At 41.0% G+C, this 23027-nt stretch overlaps 2 protein-coding genes and 1 long non-coding RNA gene across 4 annotated transcripts; all 3 read right to left on the bottom strand.

Annotated features, from left to right (window-relative positions):
• Window positions 1-1730: 1730 nt before the first annotated feature.
• LOC4346519 (exosome complex component RRP41 homolog) lies at window positions 1731-6777 on the bottom strand. Of its 2 annotated transcripts, XR_001539671.3 has the most exons (12): window positions 6572-6777; window positions 6431-6477; window positions 6263-6323; window positions 5606-5647; window positions 5461-5528; window positions 4839-4917; window positions 4717-4753; window positions 4274-4390; window positions 4106-4191; window positions 3797-3886; window positions 1895-2026; window positions 1731-1811 (listed from the first exon to the last, which is right to left on the bottom strand). XR_001539671.3 is itself a non-coding variant. In XM_015755152.3 (11 exons), the coding sequence occupies exons 1-11, from the start codon at window positions 6626-6628 to the stop codon at window positions 1982-1984; spliced, it is 729 nt and encodes a 242-aa protein (XP_015610638.1). In that variant the 5' UTR covers window positions 6629-6777; the 3' UTR covers window positions 1731-1981. The 2 variants fall into 2 exon arrangements, 1 of the variants encoding a protein (XP_015610638.1); XM_015755152.3 differs by having other exon boundaries at window positions 1731-2026.
• Window positions 6778-12153: 5376 nt separating this feature from the next.
• On the bottom strand, window positions 12154-12622 carry LOC136351874 (uncharacterized). Its single transcript, XR_010735132.1, has 2 exons — window positions 12516-12622; window positions 12154-12422 (listed from the first exon to the last, which is right to left on the bottom strand). It is a non-coding gene; the product is annotated as an uncharacterized lncRNA (long non-coding RNA).
• Window positions 12623-13375: 753 nt separating this feature from the next.
• LOC4346518 (protein C2-DOMAIN ABA-RELATED 11) lies at window positions 13376-16782 on the bottom strand. Its single transcript, XM_015795750.3, has 3 exons — window positions 16439-16782; window positions 14529-14624; window positions 13376-13954 (listed from the first exon to the last, which is right to left on the bottom strand). The coding sequence occupies exons 1-3, from the start codon at window positions 16568-16570 to the stop codon at window positions 13667-13669; spliced, it is 516 nt and encodes a 171-aa protein (XP_015651236.1). The 5' UTR covers window positions 16571-16782; the 3' UTR covers window positions 13376-13666.
• Between the last annotated feature and the right edge of the window lie 6245 nt (window positions 16783-23027).

Raw genomic sequence — 23027 nt, 5'->3', positions numbered from 1 at the left:
GCAACACAGACTCCAAGACGTTGTGTGTGTATGAGAGGTGGGACCGTGTATTAATGGTGTAGTATATTTTTATAGTTAACTATTGTATGAATGGGTTATTATAGCTATAGATAATTTAGAGCCAACAATTAGCTATACTATTAAACTTGCTCTGACCCCTACAATTATTAAGTGAATACCTAGCCTAGTCCTGCGTCCGCCTGCCAAGGCCTCTGTAAAGCCCCATTTGGGATCAAGGTGTGATCCGTTTGGGATCATGCTGAGGTGTGATCTTATGCAACTATCCCTGGTCGTACTCCCTGCCTTCCTTCTCTTTTTTACGGCAAAAATTCCACGTTGCTCATACGCTTATGCGATTCCATCGATATTGATTCTCTTTCATCAGCAAGGAGCTACAATGCAATCTCTTCCAATGCTTGACTTGTAGTGTTACTGTTTTGGATTGCATTGTTTAAATTTCTCATGTTGATAATTCGATAGTTAAGTTTGAAGTTTTTATTTTGTTTTTTTTTTCATGTGTAGAACTTGTACTGGAAACGACGGTCTACTTGGCTAAGCTATTTCTACAAAACTAAAATTTTGAAATGTGATCTTTTTAGAATAATTCTAGTCGTTTTCTCATAAATCATGAAAAGTGTGCTGGCATAGAAAGTGACAAAGGAAAACCTCTAAAATTCTAATAAACCATACCATCTGCAGCATTGGAAAAATTTTGTGCCAAGCAGGAAATTAGAGTCCGAAGTTGTACATTGTGTCCAAACTCCAAATTGTTCAATCTCAGAGCAGAAATGGAGTGGCACAGATCCATATTCAGCGTTCGTTCTAGATACAATGAGTTAGAAAGTGCATCGTTTTCAGCGTGCACGCTTCCCAAACTATTAAACAGTGTGTTTTTTGCAAAAAAAAAAATTATAGGAAAGTTGTTTTAAAAAAAAATCATATTAATCTATTTTTGAAATTTAAAATAGTTTATACTCAATTAATCATGCGCTAATGGCTCACCTCGTTTTGCGCATCTTCCCCCAATCCCCTGTCCCTCAAACTCACCCTAACAGTTACCCATTTGAGTCCATCCGGACCGGACAAAAGTTGTGAGAAAATCACAGGAATTGAACTAATTCTTGCAAAATTACTGCATTCCAAAAAAAAGCCCATTTCAAACCTCAAATTTACATGAACAGGAAGCAACAATAACGGAGCCATCGTTTCGCTTATTCACGAGCGGAACGGCATATTTACACACGAAAAGTAATTTGTGAAAAAAACTTTTATATACATATTCTTAGTGATCTAAAAGCAAAAGGCTAAAAAATAAACTTCTATGAAAAAAACCTCAAATTTAAGGTTGAAATTTCAAATTTTGGATAATAAGTATAAGTATAAGCAAAAAGATAGGGCCTTAAATATCATGAACCATACTATGAGAAGACTTTGGAAGTTTTTAGTGACAGTTTGTATGCTTTTTCATAAGCCAGAGAGCTCGGAATCTTGGTGCTTTGGCTGAAAGCCACCTAAAATTCCCTCTAGAGATGAACATTTGAAAACCGAGAAAACGGCCCAGATAAATGCCTAGAGCATGTTTGGTGTGAGGTGCTTTTATCAAATGGCGGATAATTATGTGATAGCATATGCATGATGTAAGTAATAATAAAGATAACACCAAAAGCACGTGAGAACCTAATCATCACTGATATGAAATCACAAGCAGAGATAACAAGTATAACAGTAAATGATCAGCAAATCACTCCATAGTTGAGCATTGATGATTGCAGTTTCCAGCTCCACATAATTTTGAATCTGATGGCAAATATCTGGCAGAGAAATTGTTCTTAATCAGCATAATCTAAATTCTAGTGATATGTTGACCATCTTTCATTATGTATTTGGATCGCACCATTAATCTTTGAATCTCTAGGGAATTTGCTTGTCACAAGACCAGTCAAAGGTGGCTCAATTGAAGGGCATCACCTACTAGCGTTAACTAACCACGCTGGCACTCCAGCCGTCTTGTGTTCTCCAATAGCACCTGTTTCATCATAGTGGACACTGATCAACATGAATACATAGCAAAGCGAGAGAATCAGTAAGATCCTGACTATCACAAAGGAAACTGATCAGCTAGTTTGTGTGAATGGTGGGTGGATAAGTGAATACAGAAGAAAATGTTAGCCCAGCTCCTCACTCGCAGCTCACTTTCTAATGGTGTTTAGCTCTTGGATGAGAGCACAAATACACAAAAGGGATTTATTTTGGCTGCACACCAGCCCACCACCACCACACGCACAATACCAGCCATGTTTGCCCACACGACCAGGCCATCCCCTCTAGTAACTAGCTCCACGTGCATGCGGAAAGATCGCCTCCAGCTCTCCACTAATCCCTTCATGCACGCTAATCTCTTCACTAACCAACTAACTATGCATACAGTTAGTACAAAGTCCACTCAATTCCTATATGCACCTACTCACAGAACATGATGAAAACATAAACAAGAAGATTATCTCTAACAATCACTCCCCTAATCTTGTTGAATAACACCTCCACACCGAGCTTCATCGCAACGTGGGCTCATCATCCGCAATGGCGAGTTGCGCCACACCCTCCATCACATTCTTCTTCAACTCTTCATACTCGTCACTGAAAAGTGTTCGAATTTACCACTTGCGGAAACCAATCTTCGACTTATCAAACCTGCCGCAGTACTTCTTGGCATCTCTAACATAGGCCTCGTCGCTATTCCTCTCTTCGGCAAACTTGGCCTCCAACTCATCGCGCGAGAGCAGCAGCTACTGCTACCTTTCCTTACCATGACGTTGGTGTATGAAGCATCTTTGGCAGGGCAATGTCGTTGCAAGGAAAGGGAGCAGCAGCTGCTGCTCACGCGCGCCGAGTGGAAGGCCAAGTTTGAAGAGAGGAAGAGCAATGAGGCCTATGGTAGCAATGCCAAGAAGTACCATAGCAGATTCGATAAGTCAAAGATTGATTGCCGAAAGTGTGGCAAATTTGGACACTTCACCAACGAGTGCGAAGAGTCGAAGAAGAAAGTGATGTAGGGTGTGGCGCAACTCGACATTGCGGATGTTGATGATGAGCCACGCTGCTGTGAAGCTCAGTGTAGATGTGAAGAATAAATACAACAAAGATTAGGAGGGTGATTGTTAGAGTTAATGTTGTTGTTTATGTTTTCACCATGTCCAGTCAAGTCTTGTACGTAGTGGTTTGAGTCCAAATTGGCTATTGTGTTGCATGGCGTCGTGAGCTGAGCATCCGTTAGTGAAAGCACGATATGGTGAGCTGATCAGCCGTTAGTGAAAGCACAGTGTGTGAAGGAAGTTTGGCATGTCAATAGTGCTAATTGGAGTCAAGGGATGTAGTTTCATGTTGATTTAGCCAGTACGTGGATATAGGAATGAGTGGAGTATGTACTACATGCACGCATAGTTAGTTGGTTAGTTAGTGGAGAGATTAGCGTGCATGCAGGGTGATCTTGCTCATGCACGTGGAGCTAGTTGCGTGAGCGGTTGGCCGGGTCGTGCGGCCAAACGTGGCTGGTATTGTGCTTGTGTGTGCTATTTAACCATGTAAACGGTGTGTGATTAAGTGTGGGGAATACAAGCACAGTGTATGGGGGTGCGCAGGTGCGCAGCCAAAATAAATCTCCTGTGTGTATGTGTGCTTTCATCCGAGAGCTAAACATCATTAGAAAGTGAGAGCTGCGAGTAAGGAATTGGGCTAACAGAAAACAAGATCAAAAGCAACCAGCAATAATGGGACTAAGCAACAAAGTATTATTTACCTCTCGGATGTAGTTTGCGATAGCTTTGCAGCCTTCAATTGCAAGGTCCATTACAGTTTCAAATGTATCCATTGGTAATTTTGCATCCATCTGAAAATTACCTTTTAAGCATTAGTCCTGCTTTGAGTGAATAACTAGAAGTCTTACAAAAAAAGATGCCCTTTAGTATACAAATAGCACAAGAAGTGTTTCAGAAGAGAGCACATTGTATGAGGAATTGTGGTTGTGCTGTTTGTGTGTATAGATGAAAGAACTAGGAGAATTCAAAAACTTGCAGCAATCAAAAAGTAAATCATGATATTTTGTGACCTGCAGAAGAGTAACTTTGTCCATCTTTGTAAGAAAGCCAACAGTGACATCTGGACCTCCAGCACTGTCTTCTATATAATTCAGATCTGAAATAGCATATTAAAATGATTGAGGTTTCTCAATGCTAGATGATTCTTTCTAGAGATAGAATATATAATAATGTCATACCAAGCAAAGGAGTAGAACACAGATAACCAGCACTGCAAGATGTAACAATGTCTCGCATGGGAATCCCAGCATCTGCAAGTGCTAATGTAGCAGCATTGATGCATGCAGCCCTTGTACCTGTTAAGTACACAACCATGTTCAAGATGTGTCAGAAATCAAAACCATTTGGAGAGCCGAGCCAAAATATTTCATAAGTAGGCAAATATGTTGTAGCTGGACTAAGCAACAAAAAAGAACACATTGGAATTGGTAGGCATTGCAAGTGTATGTATCGTCGTTTAGCAAAGTACAGATTTAATCAGCCTCTTTTCTGGACACAAGATAGCCTTGTATTGCTTTGGTTTGTCAAAGGAAAAAAAAGAATTATGTCATAAATAATGGACAGAATCTCCAAGGCATATAGATTGGACATCGGAGCTAAAAAGATGTGAAAGTGCACTCACCACCATCAGCTTGAAGAACTTGGACAAATATATCAATCTGTAAGCATAATAAACATTGACAGTGGATCAGGATACCATTAAAAACGCAAGTTCCTTGAAGTTACTGAATCCAAGGAACTCACCTGTGAACGTGGCATTAAATGTGTTAAAATGCTTGCCTCCATTGTTTGCCGGATAACAAGTGAAATTTCTGTTGATCGCCTGTCACATGATTGCAGCATTAATGGTCTAGCTTGCTACTACAGTTTTGTAAAATGGGACATTAAGTACATGTTTATGCAATTCAAATTAGAACTGATTTAATTGCAAGATCTGATATGCTAGAGGTCCCAAAGGTTCCTTTGACACACACTATTTGATTAGAGAACACTTGTGTGAAAACAGATTCAAACATAACAAAAAAAATTGGGCATGTTTGCTTTGATGCCAAAATCAACCTTGCCAAAACTTGGCACTACCAAAATTAGGCCATTTACTGTGATGTTCGCCTGTTCAGTGAGGAAATTTCTACCGTAAATCAAATTTTCTTATGAAAAGACATTGGGATATTTGGGCTTTTTTATCTTGGCAAATTTTGGTAGCATTGGAAATGGTAGCAAAACCAACATGCCCATTACTTGCTGCAACGCCAGCAGACAGTTCTGTTACTTTTATCCAAATCTAACTAATAAAAAACAATCCATTACTATAAACAAATGGGTTTAATTTTTTTTATCAAATTTTGTTCTTCAAGCTGAAATGTACCTGTCACCCTTTGGCTTTCTCCTTCGATCCCCAGTACTAAAATCTGCCATCCTATACTCACAACGCACCTGCAGACACATTTCTTAGGGATGCATCCTACAGAAGAGTTTTGATGCTGAATGTGTGTGGACAAATGAAACATTACCAAAGCATCTTTGCTGTTGACTTGCTGACCTTTGTTCTGGACCTGAATGAGCCCAAAAGTACAAAAAAAAAATCATGAGATAACAATTAGTTAACCTTTTGACTAACCATGCCTTTCTAAGGTGGGGGAGAAAAAAGGATATGAGAAAGCAATAGCAGAGCAACACAATGAAGAACTGCTGGAGGGATCAGGCGCATCCCTTTAGGCCATGTTCGGCTAATCCCACCAATAAGGGGATTGAAGGGGATAAATTCCACACCTCCCCCTCAATCCCTCCCTCTTGGCCTTCTTGGAGATTAACCGAACAAGCCCTTAGCAAAGAAAGCAAGAACTTCCAACTTACAATATACAATGTCTCGCTGAGGAACCATAACCACATGTTTTACCGCAAAATTCATCCTAATGGTTTTGAGTCCTCAGACATGTTAGACTTAACTGCTTTTCCCCCAAAAAAAAAGCATTAATCAATTTTATTAACCATCAAGACATTTCATCATGCATTCTGAAAAAGCACTGCAAAAAGTTGGTCTGTTTTGTTGAGGTATAACATAGGCATGAAAGTAAATTCCACAGGGACGATTCATCAAACATTTCATGTACATGGCCTATCTATCGTCTAATGCATGAGAAATCACAGTAATCAGGGTGAGCAGCAACCTCTCGAGGGCCGTAGACAGCGGCAATGACCCTGGTGTTGCCCATCTCGAACAGCGCCGATCTGCGCAAACGAACAATCACAAATTACACAGCACAAACAGAACAACACCAGCAACGAAACTACAATGGGATAGTTCTGATTCCATTGTCGTCGGAGCATCTCCTCACCCGTCTGCCCTGGCGACGACGCCCACCTCGCCCTTGAGCTGCCGCATCTGCGTGATACCCAGCCCGTGTAAGCCATGCCTGCGATTGAACAAGTGGAGGGGAAACTGGAAAGAGGATGGAGGAGAAGAGGGTAGGGGTCACCTCGTTGGGGCGCCGGCCGTCGACGCGGAAGCCGGTGAGAGGGTTCACGTACTCCATCGCCGGAGGAGCTCTACCTCTCTCTCCTAGCCTCTGTTGACGAGACAGCGAGGGGTTTCCGCCGCCGGCGATGAGCTCGTGGCTCGCCTCGTCTTCTGGGGAGCAGAGCTCGGAGGTTGGCGCGGCGGCGGCGGAGAGTGGAGGGGGGCGAGCGAGGCAGTGAGACGTCGAGGGCTAAGAGGCATGGAGGCCCAATAATTTGTCCATGTGTGGCCTACTCACCTGGCCCAAATTTAGGGTGAAACTCTCTCAGTGGTAGCCCATTTAACATTCCTCTCATTTTTACATCGAGTTTAATTGATAACCTTAAGTCGCAATACCAGAAATCATCGTCCCTAATCTTAGCAAGACAGAACAAATCAGGTCCTATGATAATATAATAATATAGTTGGTTAGTTTTTCTGACATGGCATCTTATATAAAAAGAAATAAAAAACGCACATGTAAGTAGCTACCTCACCTAGTCCCAACCTCTTTCCTTTCCTCAAGTTTGGGGAGGAGCACGAGTGGGGAAGTGATAGCTCGAGGGTTAAGCCCCGGTTTGATTCAGCTTAGAATTATTATAATCTAGATTATTATGAATAAGTTGAAACAAACAGATAGCTTATTATGATATGTTATTATAATCTATAAGCCATATTACTATAATCTGGTAATCCACTCTGTCAGGGTTACGGATAAGATATACCCTCTACACTTGGATATATGTTGTATACCGATACGGTATATCTGCGCGTATACGAATGTTTCTTGTACACGTTAAGGAAATCTATCACATGATAGAAGCAGAATCCGCATGTGGAAGAAATCCTACTCAGGCAAGACTGGGTCGTTACTATATCGTGAGGGGTCCGGTACTTCCGAGTCCAGCTTGGAGGATAACTAACCCGCGATCTAAAAGGGACCCCCCGGAAGGACCTAAGGCATTGAATTTCACCGCTGACACATCCACCTCAGCCTACGAAGTCGGAGCCTACGGGAGCCAAGCCGCCGGGTGATCTAGTCGAACCAACTCGACTACGGTCTCGTCGGTATCATCGAGTTCCGCTATTCCTTTTGTAATCTGTGGTTTCCATCATATAATCCCATATCAACTGGATTAGGGCTATTACCTATCAAGGGGCCTGAACCAGTATAATCTTTGTTTTATGCTTGTTTGATGTCGTACTACATAGATCCTCGTACCAACGTACCCCAATACCCTCTATATCTGGTCTACGGGTATCCACCGTCGACACACTCTAAAGGTGCTTTTTTTAGATTATTGGGTGGCTAACAGCTAATAATCTAGAGAAACAAACAGCTAACATCTTATTATATGTCGGTTTACAGTAATCTGACTCAATAGTCTAGATTACAATAATCTGAAGTTGAAACAAACAAGGCCTAAGTGGCATGGACAATAATTTGTCAATGTGAGGTCCACTCACATTTAGAGTGAAACTCTGAGTGGTAGCAAAAGAGTTGTTTTTAGCCGAGGCAAAAATTTGACGGTAATTTACACCGATTTACGTTTCAAAGCAGGGCTGAGGTTGCCGATTAACAAACAACTTGTGCCAATATATTTCATAGGCTGTGTCTATTTGTCAATTGAATGATTTTTTTTTCTTACCTATCGTTCACTTTTTGTCAACACTAGATCAATATCCAATTGCTCATATTTTGGTTTCTTTTCTTTCTCCAGACAAACAATATTCTAACACCAATGTCCAAATTTATGATCCCTATAACTATAAGCATAAAATTGCATCTAGATTCGTTGGATTCATAAAAACAAAGAAAAAAGAATGCTGTAGCTCTTTTATACTAATGTTGCGCTTTTCTTTATTATATGCAAGCTTAGGACCTATTTAGGGCTTGTTCGGATCGAGGGATTCGAGGGATTCATGGAGGAAAAATGGAGGATTTCGATTCCTATAGAAATTAGTACTGTTTATGCATTCGGAACGGAGGATTCTTATTTAGGAAAAATAGAGGAAACTTTCCTACGGTGGTAATTTCATAGGAAAACTGCAGGGAAAAAAAATCCAGTCAAACCTCTTTGTTTGCGTTCCCATTGCGTAGGATCGAGGCAAATGAAGCCATGATGCCACTAATGTAAGGCTTGAGCATCATTAGGCTTCTTCTTTTTATTATTTAGTGCTATTATTTAGGATAAGACTATGGTTAACTCTCTAATCAGCTTTGCACATATCATCGTTTCCTGTTTTCCCATGGTTCATCTTGACATCCTCCGTTCCTATGAAATTCCTGTATTTTCAAATCATATGTTTTACACATGCATTCCTATCGTATTCCTACGTTTTTTCTATTCCTGTGTTTTTCCAACCCTACATTCCGAATAAGCCCTTTAAAGTATGGTTCTAGCTCCTACCGGTCCAAATCCAACCAAAACCGGAGCGAAATGGGTTGAAGTGCTCTGGAAAATTGAGCTGTGGTAATGGAGCCGGAAAAAGGTAGCTCCACAGCTTTACTCCCCGACCAAATTACACCGCTGTCCATTGGTTTTCATCGAAATTATGGGTGTTTGGAGAGAAAAATTAAATTTTCGTCCCTCCACCTAGGGAAGTAAAATAAAATAAAATGCGCGGGCGTGCCAGTGTACTAGGTACACAAAATAAAATAGACGAAGGAAAATGCATTTTATTATAATTCTTGAAGAATTACACAAATACAAAATCCTTAGTAAAATGCACTCCACGGCCCATCGGCGAAGTGGATCTGACTTGGCGATTATGTCATCCTGGTTCCCAGGGTTTCGGAAAACACCCGGTTAATTACACTCGCGAGTTAAACCTGCGAGACACCTCCGATTAAGCTGCGCTGGTCATCGTCATCGATCTTCGCTTCACGTTCTCCCATGCATGGTGTGGATGTGGTGAGTGTGTAAGTGGGCACCGGCAGTGTTCGCAGCCTCGTTGATCTGCGTACCAGTGTTGGTGACGTCGTCTTGATGTAAACTCCGCCTGCCCCGTCGTCTAGCCTCGTCGGTCTTAAACGGCGTGCGGTGAATGTGGTTGGTTGATTATGGACATACAGGATTCGTGCTCAGCTTGGCCGTCTTAGCGCCTTGATTATAACTTGGGAAGAAATTGATATGGATGGGATGATGACCAGAAGAAGCAGTGGACAAATCAAAGTTCACATATATTTGTATGGCCCTTTGTGAGTGTGACAAGCACCGGAACAAGCATTGCACATCTCAAAGGATATGCAACTATTAACCACATACATATGTACATGTATATTCATGTGCACTCATGTATGTTTACAGAGGCAGGATGCCACATATACATCACATTCAGCATTCACGTGATGGTGTTGGTGTCGGTAGTGGTGCTGAGCTTGAATATGTTGGTAGTGGCGCCAAGCTCGAGTATGTCCGTGGCAGCCATGAAGTGGTCATCAGTGAGAGCACGAATGGCATCGGTGGTGGCGTCGAGCTTGAGAGTATGCCGACGGTGGTCATGAAGAATTCATCGGTATGTGTATGGATATAGGAGCAACAAAGACAACGCGGTGGAGATGCCAAGCTTGTGGTCACTGCCGGTTGGTGTAGCATCGCCCTTCTAGTCTCCACGGCAGTGACCGAACATCGTCACGGTACAGAAGTCAGTTTTCTGATCGCTGCAAATCATATTTAGTATCAAGTGGTTTTAGGGGATGTTAAGGGTATAGCCTAGCCTGAGAACGATGAGACGCGTTCCAGGAACTGGGTGGCCCTCTTGTATATACGCCAACAATTGGAGCTGAACCCAAATTATATTGGGCTGCCTCCGATCGTAGTGGCTTGACTCGGGGAGTGTGCCGACGGCTGCCACAAAGAAGCCATCAGTGTATAGGCGCTGCGGAGTGATAGAGACACCGATGGGGATGCCGAGCTCGTGGTTACTAGACGGTGAGGTGAGGATTTATGAGGATAACGCCGGTGGCGGCGATAAGTCAGTGGACTCCGTCGCATATGCATAAATATATGTCCAAGGATTTTGTCATTGGACGGCCGAGGTCGGCGAGCGTGACGACAGCGTGCGACGGACGTGAGGTCATCATCAGCCGAGGACGACGCCAAGAACGTTCGTGATAACAACCGGATTAGTCATGATGGTTGCCGATGAGTAGCTGTGTCTTCTCTCCCTGTGCCTCTGTATTTCTCTCATGTCTCACCTTCTGTTATGTGTATTCATCTCATGGCGTTGGCTCCCTCCCCAAATGAGGCATAAGCGATCTTTTTATAGTAGATGAATGACGGTACGACGTACTACTGATATATTGCCATGTAACAGGACGGCCGGATTGCAGAGAAAAAGGTTGCCATTTTGGCTGCTTAATTACCATGCATGCTCAACCAGGAAGCTTCCTGTTGCATTCCAATAGGAAACAACGTGATAATTTTCCATCTACTAATGATTGTGTGGTGGCATACTTCCATTCACCAGAAAATGCATTGAAATTATTCCATCAAGAGCAGATACACTAACTTGTATTTATATTTGGTTGTCGACATTAATTTTATATTGATCAGCATGCTGGCTGACTAGTGGGCCTAGGTAGATGCATGGTACCCTTTCTAATTTCATGGCAGTATTAATGTTTGCCTGCTGCCGGCAATCCAGTGTAATCAAGCACTAATTCCCCTTTTTAAAATAATCATAGAATGCACACATCAAATTAATTAATCACCGGCAAATGCACAGGAGCCCAGTATTTCTTGTGTACCTTGGAGAATAGTGCTTTAACTACAGTTTCTATGCACAAATCATTTTCATAATTTATTTCAGAGAAGCCCACAAAATCTCATCAAACAATGGGTAAATAGTCACCGCACTACCCCTTGCCATCCTCTCTCCACCGCATTGGTTCGTCTCGCTCCCCACCCTGTCTTCCTGCTCCCCACCCCGTCTTCCCCGACCTTGTCTCTCAAGATTAGCGGACCCAGGGAATAAGCAAAACAACATATTTACAAACGAAAAATAATTTGTGAATAAAACTTTTATATATGTTCTTAGTAATCTAAAAGAAAATGCTGAAAAATAAACTTCGATGAAAAAAACATCAAAATCAACTCTAAATTTAAGATAGAAAATTTAATTTTGATAGATAAGCATAAGCATAAGCAAAAAGATAAGGCCCCTGGAATAAATAAGACGGAGTGGACAGAAGTCACCTGTGTTGGCTCAGGCGGCGAAGGTGGCGCATGGTGGCAATAGAGGCAGCGCCATCCCTCCATGTATCACTGCTGTAGAAAGGGTCTTCACTCACGACCCCTGTAGTCCCGGTAATGCAACCGGGACCGTGAATTTGGGACTAAAGATAAGTATCTTTAGTACCGGTTGAAATAACATGACTAAAAATCCATCTTTAGTTCTAGTTGGAGCACTACGTGGCTGAAGTTCCCATCTTTACTCTTTTTTTCTTTTATTTTTAATTATTTTTTTGCTACTTATATTGATTTCGAACCAATCTCAACCACGAAACCATCCCATTCACAAAACATCACAAAATCATCAACAAATTCACAGATCAAATGAACATACTCAAATTGACATCACAAATTCACAGATCCACCATATGAACAAATTCACATCACAAATAAACAATTTCACATGAAACAAATTCACAAATTCGCATCCGCATAGCCCGCTGCAGCTGCCCCGCCCGCGCAGGCACCCCCGCCCGACGTTGCTCCCCGCCCGGTGCTACTTCCCACCCAACGCTGCGCGTAGGCGCCCCCGCCGCCCGGTGCCGCGCTGGCCGCCGCCCGACACGGCTCCTCACCTGGCGCTGCTCCTCGCCACTGGAAAAAAAAGGAAAGGATGTTGGAAAAAAAAGGAGAGGATGAGAGGATAGAGATAAGATAGAGAGGAGAGAGAGGAGGAAATGTGGTTACAGATGAGGAGGAGGTGAGGATAAGTGCTAGGGATTATATACGGTGCATCCATCTTTATGAGGAGGAGTTTATAGGGGAGGAGGTGAGGACAAGTGCTAAAGATTATATACGATGCATTCATCTTTAGTTTCGGTTGGTACCAACCGGGACTAACGATGTTGGGACGCCTGACCTATTTTTTATTTTTAGTCCCGGTTGGTATATCGTAAAATTATAAACCAGAACATATTCTTTAGTCCCTATTTCTATCTAAATCGGCACTAATGTAGATTTTACATGACCCAGCAAATATCAGTTTTTTAGTAGTGTATTTTCTCCTTTCCTCCCAATCTGGCAACATAGGGTTGCGGCTGAGGGCGGTGCACGGCAGCAGGTGTGTTGCATGACACTCAGGTTGAGGATAAGCAAGGTGGCGCAAAAAAAGAAATTGTTTAAGCTTTTTTCTCAACCGTTCTCAGTCCTACTAACAGCCATTTGCTTTTATTATGACAATTTTATTTTCATCGAATGACTGTATAGAGCAGTAATGATTAGAGATCACTGCTTCTTTCTTACTGTTCCATTCCCACTTTTTACCAAGTGACCAACCTATTCAGTGGCGTATGTAGAATTTTTATATAAAATGGTCCAATTTTTTTATTTCTAAATATTTTAAATATAACAAGATTAAAATATAAATGAATCAAATGTGCATCATAATATAGAAGTATAAATTGATCAAATATGCATTATAATATACTAATAAGAAAGTTATTTTTTTCTCATTTTTTTCACACATATATATATATATGCATTAGATTAGGATTTTTTTAGGTGGTCACCCTTTAGATCCGCCTATGAACCCGTTAGAAATCCATTACTTTCACATGAATGGTGCACATATTTAGAGAAAAACAATGTAATACTTGTACACATATGAATTGGAGAAAAAGGGTACTTATCTCTAGAATGGGCTAAAAAGAGTGGGGAGAACACATTGCGTTCCTATTTCCAAACAATAATTAGAGTTTCCTACTTTCCCGATCGTTCATTAAAAAAGAAAAGCACAAAAACATTCTGAACATGCACGCACACGCTAATACTATGCCTGTTAGAACTGTCTGGAAATTTCAGATTTAGATCAGACAGCATTCACACGGAGTCCCATTTTCTCACTTGGCGTTCGCATCGATCCACTTGACAGTGACGAACAGCTCGCCGGACTCGACGTCGCGCAGCCGCAGCCTGGCGTCGAGCACGATCTCACCGTCGGCGTACGTCACGAAGCTGTCGCACATGAGGCAGTTGTCGACGCTGGCGGCAACCTTCCGGAGCTTGGTCTCCCCCGTCGTCAGCCGCAGCGCACGCCGCAGCTTCGCCGCCGCGGCCACCGGCTGCAGCTCAAGAAACGCGTGCCCCATTTTATCGTCGTACTTGAACCGGTCCCAGTCGAACACCTCCTGCCAATGATAGCAGAATTAGCAAGGAGCCACAGAGTTGTTCAGTTTAGGCCAAACAAAAGTGTACTTAATTACTCTTAGCAACCCTCCTAAGTTGTAGACATTAATTAACTGCATGGAGAGATACTTATGTACTTGTGTCCTAATTTCACTCCAATATTTAAATATGGCATATTCAGTCACAAGTAGAATAATATCCATCACAAGGACGCCATCTGGAGTGAAGGTTCGGTACAAGATTGCGAGGTTGGCTTACTTTATAGGACTAGAATACTACTGCATCAGCTTGTGGAGTAGTTGCTAAACCAAGTATATTAGCACCGACAAGGTGACATGGCAGAATGTCTATGACCATATCTCTCCTTGGTCAAAGTATCAACAAAAAGAGGATGCTGAATCATACACGAATAAAATTATATGACCACTTCTCTCCTTGGTCAAAGTATCAACAAAAAGATCATACTGAAAAAAAATTCATGGGAAACTAAAGGCCTGTTGAATACCATCTCTTGATGAGATCAAGGATCTTTATTGAAATTAAATTTTGACTAGGTGAAGGAACAGAGAAACCTACGAATTTGATGACCCCTGCTGGTTCTTCGATGGAGAAGGACATCTCTTCGTTCCAAACTGGGTTTAGGCAGCTGTTGATGACTTTTGTCTTCTTATTCTGCAGAGCCAAAAGAAGAATGAATTACATGTCATAGAAGACAAATGCCCCCTCATTCTTTATGAAAAAGACAGTAGTCAGTCAAGCACACCTGCTTTGACAGATTTCACAAGTACCAAACCAAATTACTTGCTGGAAGTGAGCTTTTAGCATAATAAAACAATGGTTAGGGACTGAAGGGTTGAGAGCTCTCAGTTTTCATAACAAGCAATAGAGATAGGAAATTATTCTTATCTCGGTCTAAGTTTTCATAACAAGCAATGGATGAATGCCGAGGCTTCAGTGGGTAGGGTTAGCATTGGATAAAAGAAAAGACGCCCTTTCATGGACCATTTCAGCTTAGGTTTCTATCACCAAACGAGTGTTAAAAACTAAGAGCATAGACTTTCTCAAGTTAATACCATTCTCTTGCTTTTGAATTGTGGATTCTTGCCTTTTAAGAAAAAAATTTAACAAGTATAGTTGTTGTGATCAAACTAAACATACCACGTACAGAAAGAACACCAAATTGCATAGGGAGAAAAATTGACTTAAAAATTGGTTATCAACAACAAAAAAAAAACTTTCCTCTAAAAGAGAGGTTTGAACATTCTCAAAGCAGTCTTGCTAACAAGGACATAAACGGCCAAAAAGTGCATCACTCTCATGTTTAATCAAAGGAAAATATCATGGCATAGTTAACATGTGACAGGAGGTGAGTATGGCACTCAAATTCTCCATACCTGACGTTGAAAAGCCCAAGCAAAATTAAAGAGGCTGGTCAAAAAGTAGGAGAGTAATTAGATCAACCGCATTGCGCCATGACGAGCACAATCTCAACGAAGTGGAACAGTTGTTGTACTTCAGCTAGTAATTTCAGTTGTCCTATCTTTCCTTCGAAGGACCAATTTTCGATTGTAATAACAATGCAAAGATGTTTAAATTTCCGGATCGCCAGAACAAATCAGAAAAACTGTGTCCAAAAAGGTGCGCGGTTATGTTGCATATTCTCGAAGAGAGAACCAAAACGATTAGTTGGAGAGTCACTCATTAGGAACACATATACGTGGGCAAATCATCTCCAAAAGAACCGTCGTTCAAAAAAAAATCTCCGAAAGAACTCGGAGGTATAAGGCAGTAAACGTTCGTTCTTGGTGTGCCTGGCTAGGCAGAAGGTTCAAAATAGCACTTTGTCTGGACGCAATGAACAAAACAAAGGCAGGCACTTGTCTGCAGCGCGGAGCATCTATCTCTAGTCTCTTTCAAGACTGCAACTGCTGTAAGAAGTTAAAGGCTTTGTTTAGTTGGAGAAAAATTTTAGGTTTGATTGTCACATCGGATATACGGACACACATTTGAAGTATTAAACGTAATCTAATAATAAAACAAATTACAAATTTCGCTAGAAAACTGCGAGATGAATTTATTAAGTCTAATTAATCCGTCATTAGCAAATGTTTACTTTAGCACCACATTGTCAAATCATGGCACAATTAGGCTTAAAAGATTCATCGATTTTTTTTCCACATTTAAAACTCAATGCATGTGTCCAAACATTCTATACAATGGGTGAAAAGTTTTTGTTCTTTAAAGGTAAACAAAAGCACGTGCTTGGACTTTGGACCGTACGTTGGCTACAGTACAAATTAAAAGACTTGCCCCGCTTCAGAAGCAGAGATGGAGATAACTGAAACAATCAAAGTCTAGTAGTATAGAATAGTAGTACTAGTAGGTAATTAATCCGCACACTGAATGCGTAATTAAGCAAAGATTAACCTCCTTGTAAGATGATTAAGTAGTGAATTTAACCGATCGAGAAAGGGAGGGTGACTGACCATGGCGGCGAGGCGGACGACGACGTAGGGGTCGCTGGAGGTGAAGTCCCGGACGGCGAGGTTGGTCCCGCTGGCCACCACCACCTTGAGCACGCCGCGGCGCTCCCTCACACCCGCCTCCTCCTCCTCCATCCCCCACCCCACGCAGGTCTCCTCGGTTCACCACCTGAGGTGAGGAGGAGAGCGAGCTATGAAGATGGTGGCGCGCTCGCTTCCTCGTCCTTCGCTTCCTCGTCGTCGCGCGGTCGCGGTCGCCGTCGCCGACGAGGTCGCGGGAGCCTCTGCCTCTGGCTGGGGGAGAAGGGAAATGGAATGGGAGAGAGAGAGTTGGGAAGAAGGGGGACAGGTGGGGGGAGGAGGTGGGGGGTTTGTAAAGGCTGGAGGTGGGGCCCACACGATGGGGCCATGGGCCATGGGCTCATCACTCATCACGCGGTGCGGGGTGTGGAAGGGCGACCCGGTCGGTCCGACCGACCTGGGCGTCGCGTCGCGGTCAAAGCCGTGGGGCGGGGCGGATCGGATTGATCCGGTCACTCGCTCGGCTCGGTTGCTCCTAGCTCGAAATGGCTTGTGCTGCTGTAGTTCAACGACCGCGAATTACAAACACAGCTTATAACCTTCCTCCGTCCCATCAAACCTGACGTTCTAAGATTTCTCAATTAAATTAGTGTTCATTAAGAATGACCAATTTACCTTATTTGCTTGATCATTTATACACACTCTAGAACAATCAGTGACCAATTTACCCCCATTTACTTGATTCACTTACTTCCTCCGTCCCACAAAAATTGTCGTTTTAAGGTTCCTCACATAAATCAGTGTTCACTAAAAATGACCAACTTATCCTCTATTTCATTTAGCTCTCATTTGCATACATCCTCTATTTCATTTAGCTCTCATTTGCATACAGTTCAGAATGTTCCACTTTGTTGCAGTTAAATAATAAATCAACCACAACTTGATTGCCACGTGGGATTTACATAGGCAAAATGGCGCCAAGGCCACAAAAACTATATAGAGAAATCAATCATTAGCATAATTCAAACATTTGAATCAACTCATTATGGGTGTTTTGGCGGCTTGGCGCCTAGTTCTGCCTTTTCCATTTTGAGACCATCTTTGCTTCATCTCAATCCATTCCATCTCCCTGTAATCCAATCCACAAGTCCTGGAAATATCAACCTTTACTCCATCTCAATTCATTCATCTTATTGTAATCCAATCCAAAGCCATACATATGAAAATGGTTAGAGATCTCAATTTACCACCAGAAGATGAAGGAGATGGACGAGCATTACCTGATCTCAGTGGAGGAGAAGAGAAGATGGAAGACATGCTGATGTCCAAGGAGATAACCTTGATCGAGTTGAGTGGTAGGAACATGTACAAACTCTACACTTTTTGATCTTAACTACGAGGCTTTAGAAGAAGAAGAACAAATACATCAAGGTAAGTTGATTTCCAGCCTTTGCTTGGCTTTTGTTTCCAAGGCAAGCATAATATTGTGTAGACTACTCCATTTCAGTTTTACATTCAATAAAAAAATACCTATCTAAAATGAAGACTAAAATGAGAGGATTATGTTATACTCATTATTTATTTTCAGGTAAATAGAAAAGTGTAAACATACAGGTGAATACATATGGTTCTTCTTAGGGGAACAACTGTTGATGCCACGAAAACTTTTTCCTCACACTTTCCTCCCTCTGAAGATACCCCTAATATGAGCAGTTAACATTGCTAATAAAAGGATGCATGGGCCAGGGTTCCAATATTATACAAAAACATTAAACTAAACTATTCAAACTGGATGGTGAGCTATTTGTGCAGCATCAAATACGTATTTATATTTACATAGGTGAATGAACAATACAAATTTGAAAGAATGAATGTTACCTTTGAAGCAATTGCAAAGAATTGAATTGAATGCTTTGCAAATAAATTTCCTACAAAAAGAAGAAAATTACCAACTGAACGCCCATATCAAAAGAGTTAAGGGTTGAACCATATCACTCTTACATAAAATTATGTGGAGAAAACATACCCTTTAACCCAAAATTGTTAGTATTTTTTTTAGAAAACTTATTATTGCTTATACAAACTAAATTGAATGAAGTTATCTTTACATGGCCTTGTTAGCTGGTGAGCCTATCAACCACCCCAACTATCATTTTTGTTGAGTTACTGCCTCAACAGAGAGAAACAATATAAAAATATCTTTGCAATAACTATTGTTACATATTCAAAGGACCTTGATGTCGCCTAGAGGGGGAAGGGGGTGAATAGGCGTTCCTAAGAATTATCACAACTTCTTAGCATATTAGAGTGATGAGAACTTTCGATTCAAATCGGAACTTCCGGTATGGGATTGGAAGTTCCGGTCTCAACCGAAAAGTTCGGCGTATAACGGAATAAACACTAGCTATGAACTTGTAGATCGAACAAACAAAATGTATATGAATCAAAAAGTGACAAACAAGGTATCTAAACAAGATATAAGGTCACCAACAATATTAATTAAGCATGCAAGTAGATCGGGTAAAAACAATCTCAAGCACAATATGAGAGATGGCAAGAACGAGCAAACCAAGAGAGGAGACATGTTGATTTGTTTCCCGAAGTTTGGATCCACATATTCTACGTCTCCATTGAGGGACCATAAGGCTGGGTCTATTTCAACCCTTTCCTCAAAAGCACCTTGTACTCCTCGGTTTCACTCTTGATTTCTTCCCTTGCGGAGACAAAATCGAAGCCTTCACAAACTTTCCGTGGCACACCACAACCTTGGGTGCTCATCGGCGATGCCTAGCAGTCTAGAAAGACCTTAGTCCCCAAGAGTAACAAACACAATCGAAGATTTGCTTGCTATGAACTCGAGTGCTCAAAGTGTAGAGTGAAGCTCACTAGCTCTCAATTTCTCAATCTCTCAATACAACTCTCTCCCCTTCTCAAATCCCTCTCACAAAGAGGCACCACAAAGGATGGAGTGAAGCTCACTAGCTCCTAACTCCTCACTCTCTCAATCCAACTCTCTTCCCTTCTCAAATCCCCCTCACAAAGAGGTACCACAAAGGATGGGAAATGGTGATGGCTATTTAGGTTTGGATGTGTCTAATGTTGCCCAAGAACAGCAGCCACTCAAAGGAGGGGTGGAGGAGTTTATATACCGAAGCCTCTCAAAAACTAGCCGTTGGAGACAAAAGACTGGAATTTTCGGAACTCCGAAAATTTACAGAAGGTTTCGCAGCCATTTTCGGAACTTCTGATAATTTTCGGAATTTCTGAAATATTTTCGGAACTTCCGAAAAGCACAGAGTAAAATGACTATAACTTTTCGTTCGGGAGTCCGTTTTTGATGAACTTGGACTCTATGGAAAGCTCACTAAGAGGACTACCCAACTCAACCAAAAACAAGGTCTAAAACCAATCAAAGGATAGGTTAAAGCTTGGGTTTCTCTCAAGGTAGCACTATGATAGGTCACTTTGAGCACCGAGACATACACAAACACCTCGACGTTGCATCACTCTTAATAATACGATATTCCTAAACTCAAATGTAAATAGGAAGAGAATTATACCAATAGGAATGCCTTCTTTCCATCTTTCTTTTATTGTCTTAAGGGACGTCAATGCCGATTCCGTTCACCATATATTCTTCAAATGATTGATGCGGTTACTTGTAGCTTCAAATGGCCTCGCACGGTCCATCATGACGAAGCTGTCACTCGCCCTTCACCACCGGATTTGGTTCTTCGGCGCCAAGCCCCTCACTTGCCCTTCACAGCCGCATGGTCCATCGTGATCGAGCATCGCTTGCCCTTCACCGTCTTGCCATAGTAACCACTTTATATCCCACATCTTCAACATTTTCACTTTGTCATTCTTGGTATCGTTAGGTGCAATGATATCACTTGAGCATCAACACCTTTGCAATCCTTGGGACCTATTTCTCTCATTCAACTTAATAAAATTATTAGTCTCAATGATCCGGTTGTCAACCTCCACATGTTGACCAACTGATCGCGTATATAAAAGGATATGAATAAATGATGAGTACTAATCAACACCACAAGTGTCATATACTCAAATATATGCTCAAATGTAAAGATCCCAATTAAATGAAAGTGAATAACTTGGATCGATTACATGCATAACTAAAGTATAGGATTTACTCCCCCTGAATGTATGCATACAAAATGTTTGTGTGAAGCAAGAGTATGCATGAATGAATGAAACATTAGTAGCTTATCCTATACAAGAATAGAAGGCATTTATCAAATATACGCATTAAAATAAAAACATACCTTCATCATCTCCATGTTCTCAATGTAAAGAGACTAAACAAGATATGGCTCAAACAAAATATTAGTCTCACATGCTTATGTAATCACATGAAAATATTATATATTTGAATATATCAATATATGCACGGAGAGAAAGAGTGTCATATATAGCTTGATCTCCATAAAGTATAGGATTTACTCCCCCTAAATATATGCATACAAAATGTTTGTGTGAAGCAAGAGTATGCATGAAAGAATGAAACATTAGGAGCTTATCCTATACAAGAATAGAAGGCATTTATCAAATATAGGCATTAAAATAAAAACATACCTTCATCATCTCCATGTTCTCAATGTAAAGAGACTAAACAAGATATAGCTCAAACAAAACATTAGTCTCACATGCTTATGTAATCACATGAAAATATTATATATTTGAATATATCAATATATGCACGGAGAGAAAGAGTGTCATATATAGCTTGATCTCCATGCATTTCTGTGACGCCCCACACTCTCCGAGGCCGGGCCCTCTTACATCTGACATAGACTGCCCTCACAAACCAACACAAGTCTTTTCTGCACACTTTGTCCTCACTCGTGCGCACCTGGGAAGAATTTTCCAAAGGCCAACCACGCTTAACCTCAAAGTTCTTTCGAAATCGGCTTCTGGAAAAGAAGTTGCAACTTGTTGATATGAGTATTCTATTAATCCTATTAAGCCCTAAGCCTTGTGATTTAGGTACACCATCAATGAACGTTTCACATAAGAAGTCCGGAAATCACCTCTCACATATTCCACTTTCATATCCACATGAGACTAGGCAAAGAAATGTTTATAAAAACATTAGTCTCATATAATTGGATTTGTCATTAATCACCAAAACCAAAATAATGGCACTTGAACTTTCACATGTTGGAAAGGAATTGAATGGCAAAGCACATGCATATAGCTATATCAAAATCCATTTTATGCAGGGAGATATATCAAAATAATAATACTAAAACCAGCAACAAAAATTATTTATGTGAATTAAAACAAAATAGTGGTTTAGATAGTTAATTGTGGATTGAAGAAACAAATATAAGAGTGCAATGTCAATACATATAACATTTAATATCTTCTATCATTCAGCATAGGAATAATTTTAGATTTTCGGGTTTTTAGTAACCAACATGTGTTTTTGACACATATAACATATTACTCCCTCCATCGACAAAAGTTAGGCATATTTCACATTTGAGTTTTTCCAAATAAGTTGTTCATATTTGTAGTCTTTATGCATTCAAGACTTAAATGAAGAGATAAATTAAATGTTTGATTAGAATCCGAGTCATCGCAATACTCATTGGTTATATCCTTGCATTCACTCCTTGATTTTGTAACATGCAAGATGATTTAATTTCTCCTTGGTCTTGGTGACAAAAGTAATATGTGTAACTTTTGTGGATGGAGGGAGTAACATATAACTCTCTTGTTTTTAGTAAACCTAGAGTTACACAATTATAGAAGCAGAAAGCACATTGTCATGAAAAGTGACTCTATGTATTGTTAAATGCTAGAAATGGGAACCATCTTAGCCCAGTAGGTAAGATCAAGTGTACTAACCAACATGTGAATTTGACAGCCAATGACCACCAACGCATGGAGTATGACCTGCATGTGAGTGCACATGTAGATGATGACTAACAAGAAATTGAATATAAAGTTCATGACTTTTCTAACAGTTAGGGACATGTATAAAGCCTTGATTTCATAAAATTGAATAAATGTGCCCAACTTGATTAGCGCACATGAACTTACCATTTTGAAAAATTTTGTAGATGGTGATGATGCTTTGCAACTTGAGCTAGAAGCCTTGGAGAATGACTTTCAAGACTATGGAGTGTGCGTTGATGTTGTCAATGTTGTCTTTGATGTAGAGGAGTTACCCAACTCAGATGAGGATCAACATGCAAATGGAAATGAGCCAAGTCAACCAAGAGATTTGACAAACATACAAAAGCGAGCAATTTATGCAATGTTGCTTGAGAAAAGTACAAATGGAAAATTAGAAATAGACACCACAAGTATAGTTGCTTGAGAGTTCCACGTTAAAATTCGTACCGTCCAACGTATTTAGAAGAGAGCAAAGATTTGACGTGAACATGGAATACCGGTGAATGTTGATTCAAGGAAGCTTGGGAATTTCGGGCACAAAAAGGTTGAAGTAGACTTACCACTTATAGCTGCTATTCCATTACAACAAAGGAGAAATATATGGTCATGAAAGGGTCAATTAGGCCTAGAGGGGGGTGAATAGGCT

Source organism: Oryza sativa, chromosome 9 (assembly GCF_034140825.1).
Source record: "Oryza sativa Japonica Group chromosome 9, ASM3414082v1".
NCBI classification, from domain to species: Eukaryota; Viridiplantae; Streptophyta; class Magnoliopsida; order Poales; family Poaceae; genus Oryza; species Oryza sativa.
This window is presented reverse-complemented; position numbering and strand designations above follow the sequence as displayed.

Bases quoted from the DNA above. Each gene is read 5' to 3' on its own strand.
- LOC4346519 (XM_015755152.3), bottom strand. From the start codon at position 6,628: ATGGAGTACGTGAACCCTCTCACCGGCTTCCGCGTCGACGGCCGGCGC. The intron at 6,478-6,571 runs GTGACCCCTACC...GGTATCACGCAG, and splicing joins ACGGCCGGCGCCCCAACGAG to ATGCGGCAGCTCAAGGGCGA. The intron at 5,529-5,605 runs GTAATGTTTCAT...ATGTGTCTGCAG, and splicing joins TCAACAGCAAAGATGCTTTG to GTGCGTTGTGAGTATAGGAT.
- LOC4346518 (XM_015795750.3), bottom strand. From the start codon at position 16,570: ATGGAGGAGGAGGAGGCGGGTGTGAGGGAGCGCCGCGGCGTGCTCAAG. The intron at 14,625-16,438 runs GTCAGTCACCCT...TTGGCTCTGCAG, and splicing joins TCGTCCGCCTCGCCGCCATG to AATAAGAAGACAAAAGTCAT. The intron at 13,955-14,528 runs GTAGGTTTCTCT...TATCATTGGCAG, and splicing joins CAGCAGGGGTCATCAAATTC to GAGGTGTTCGACTGGGACCG.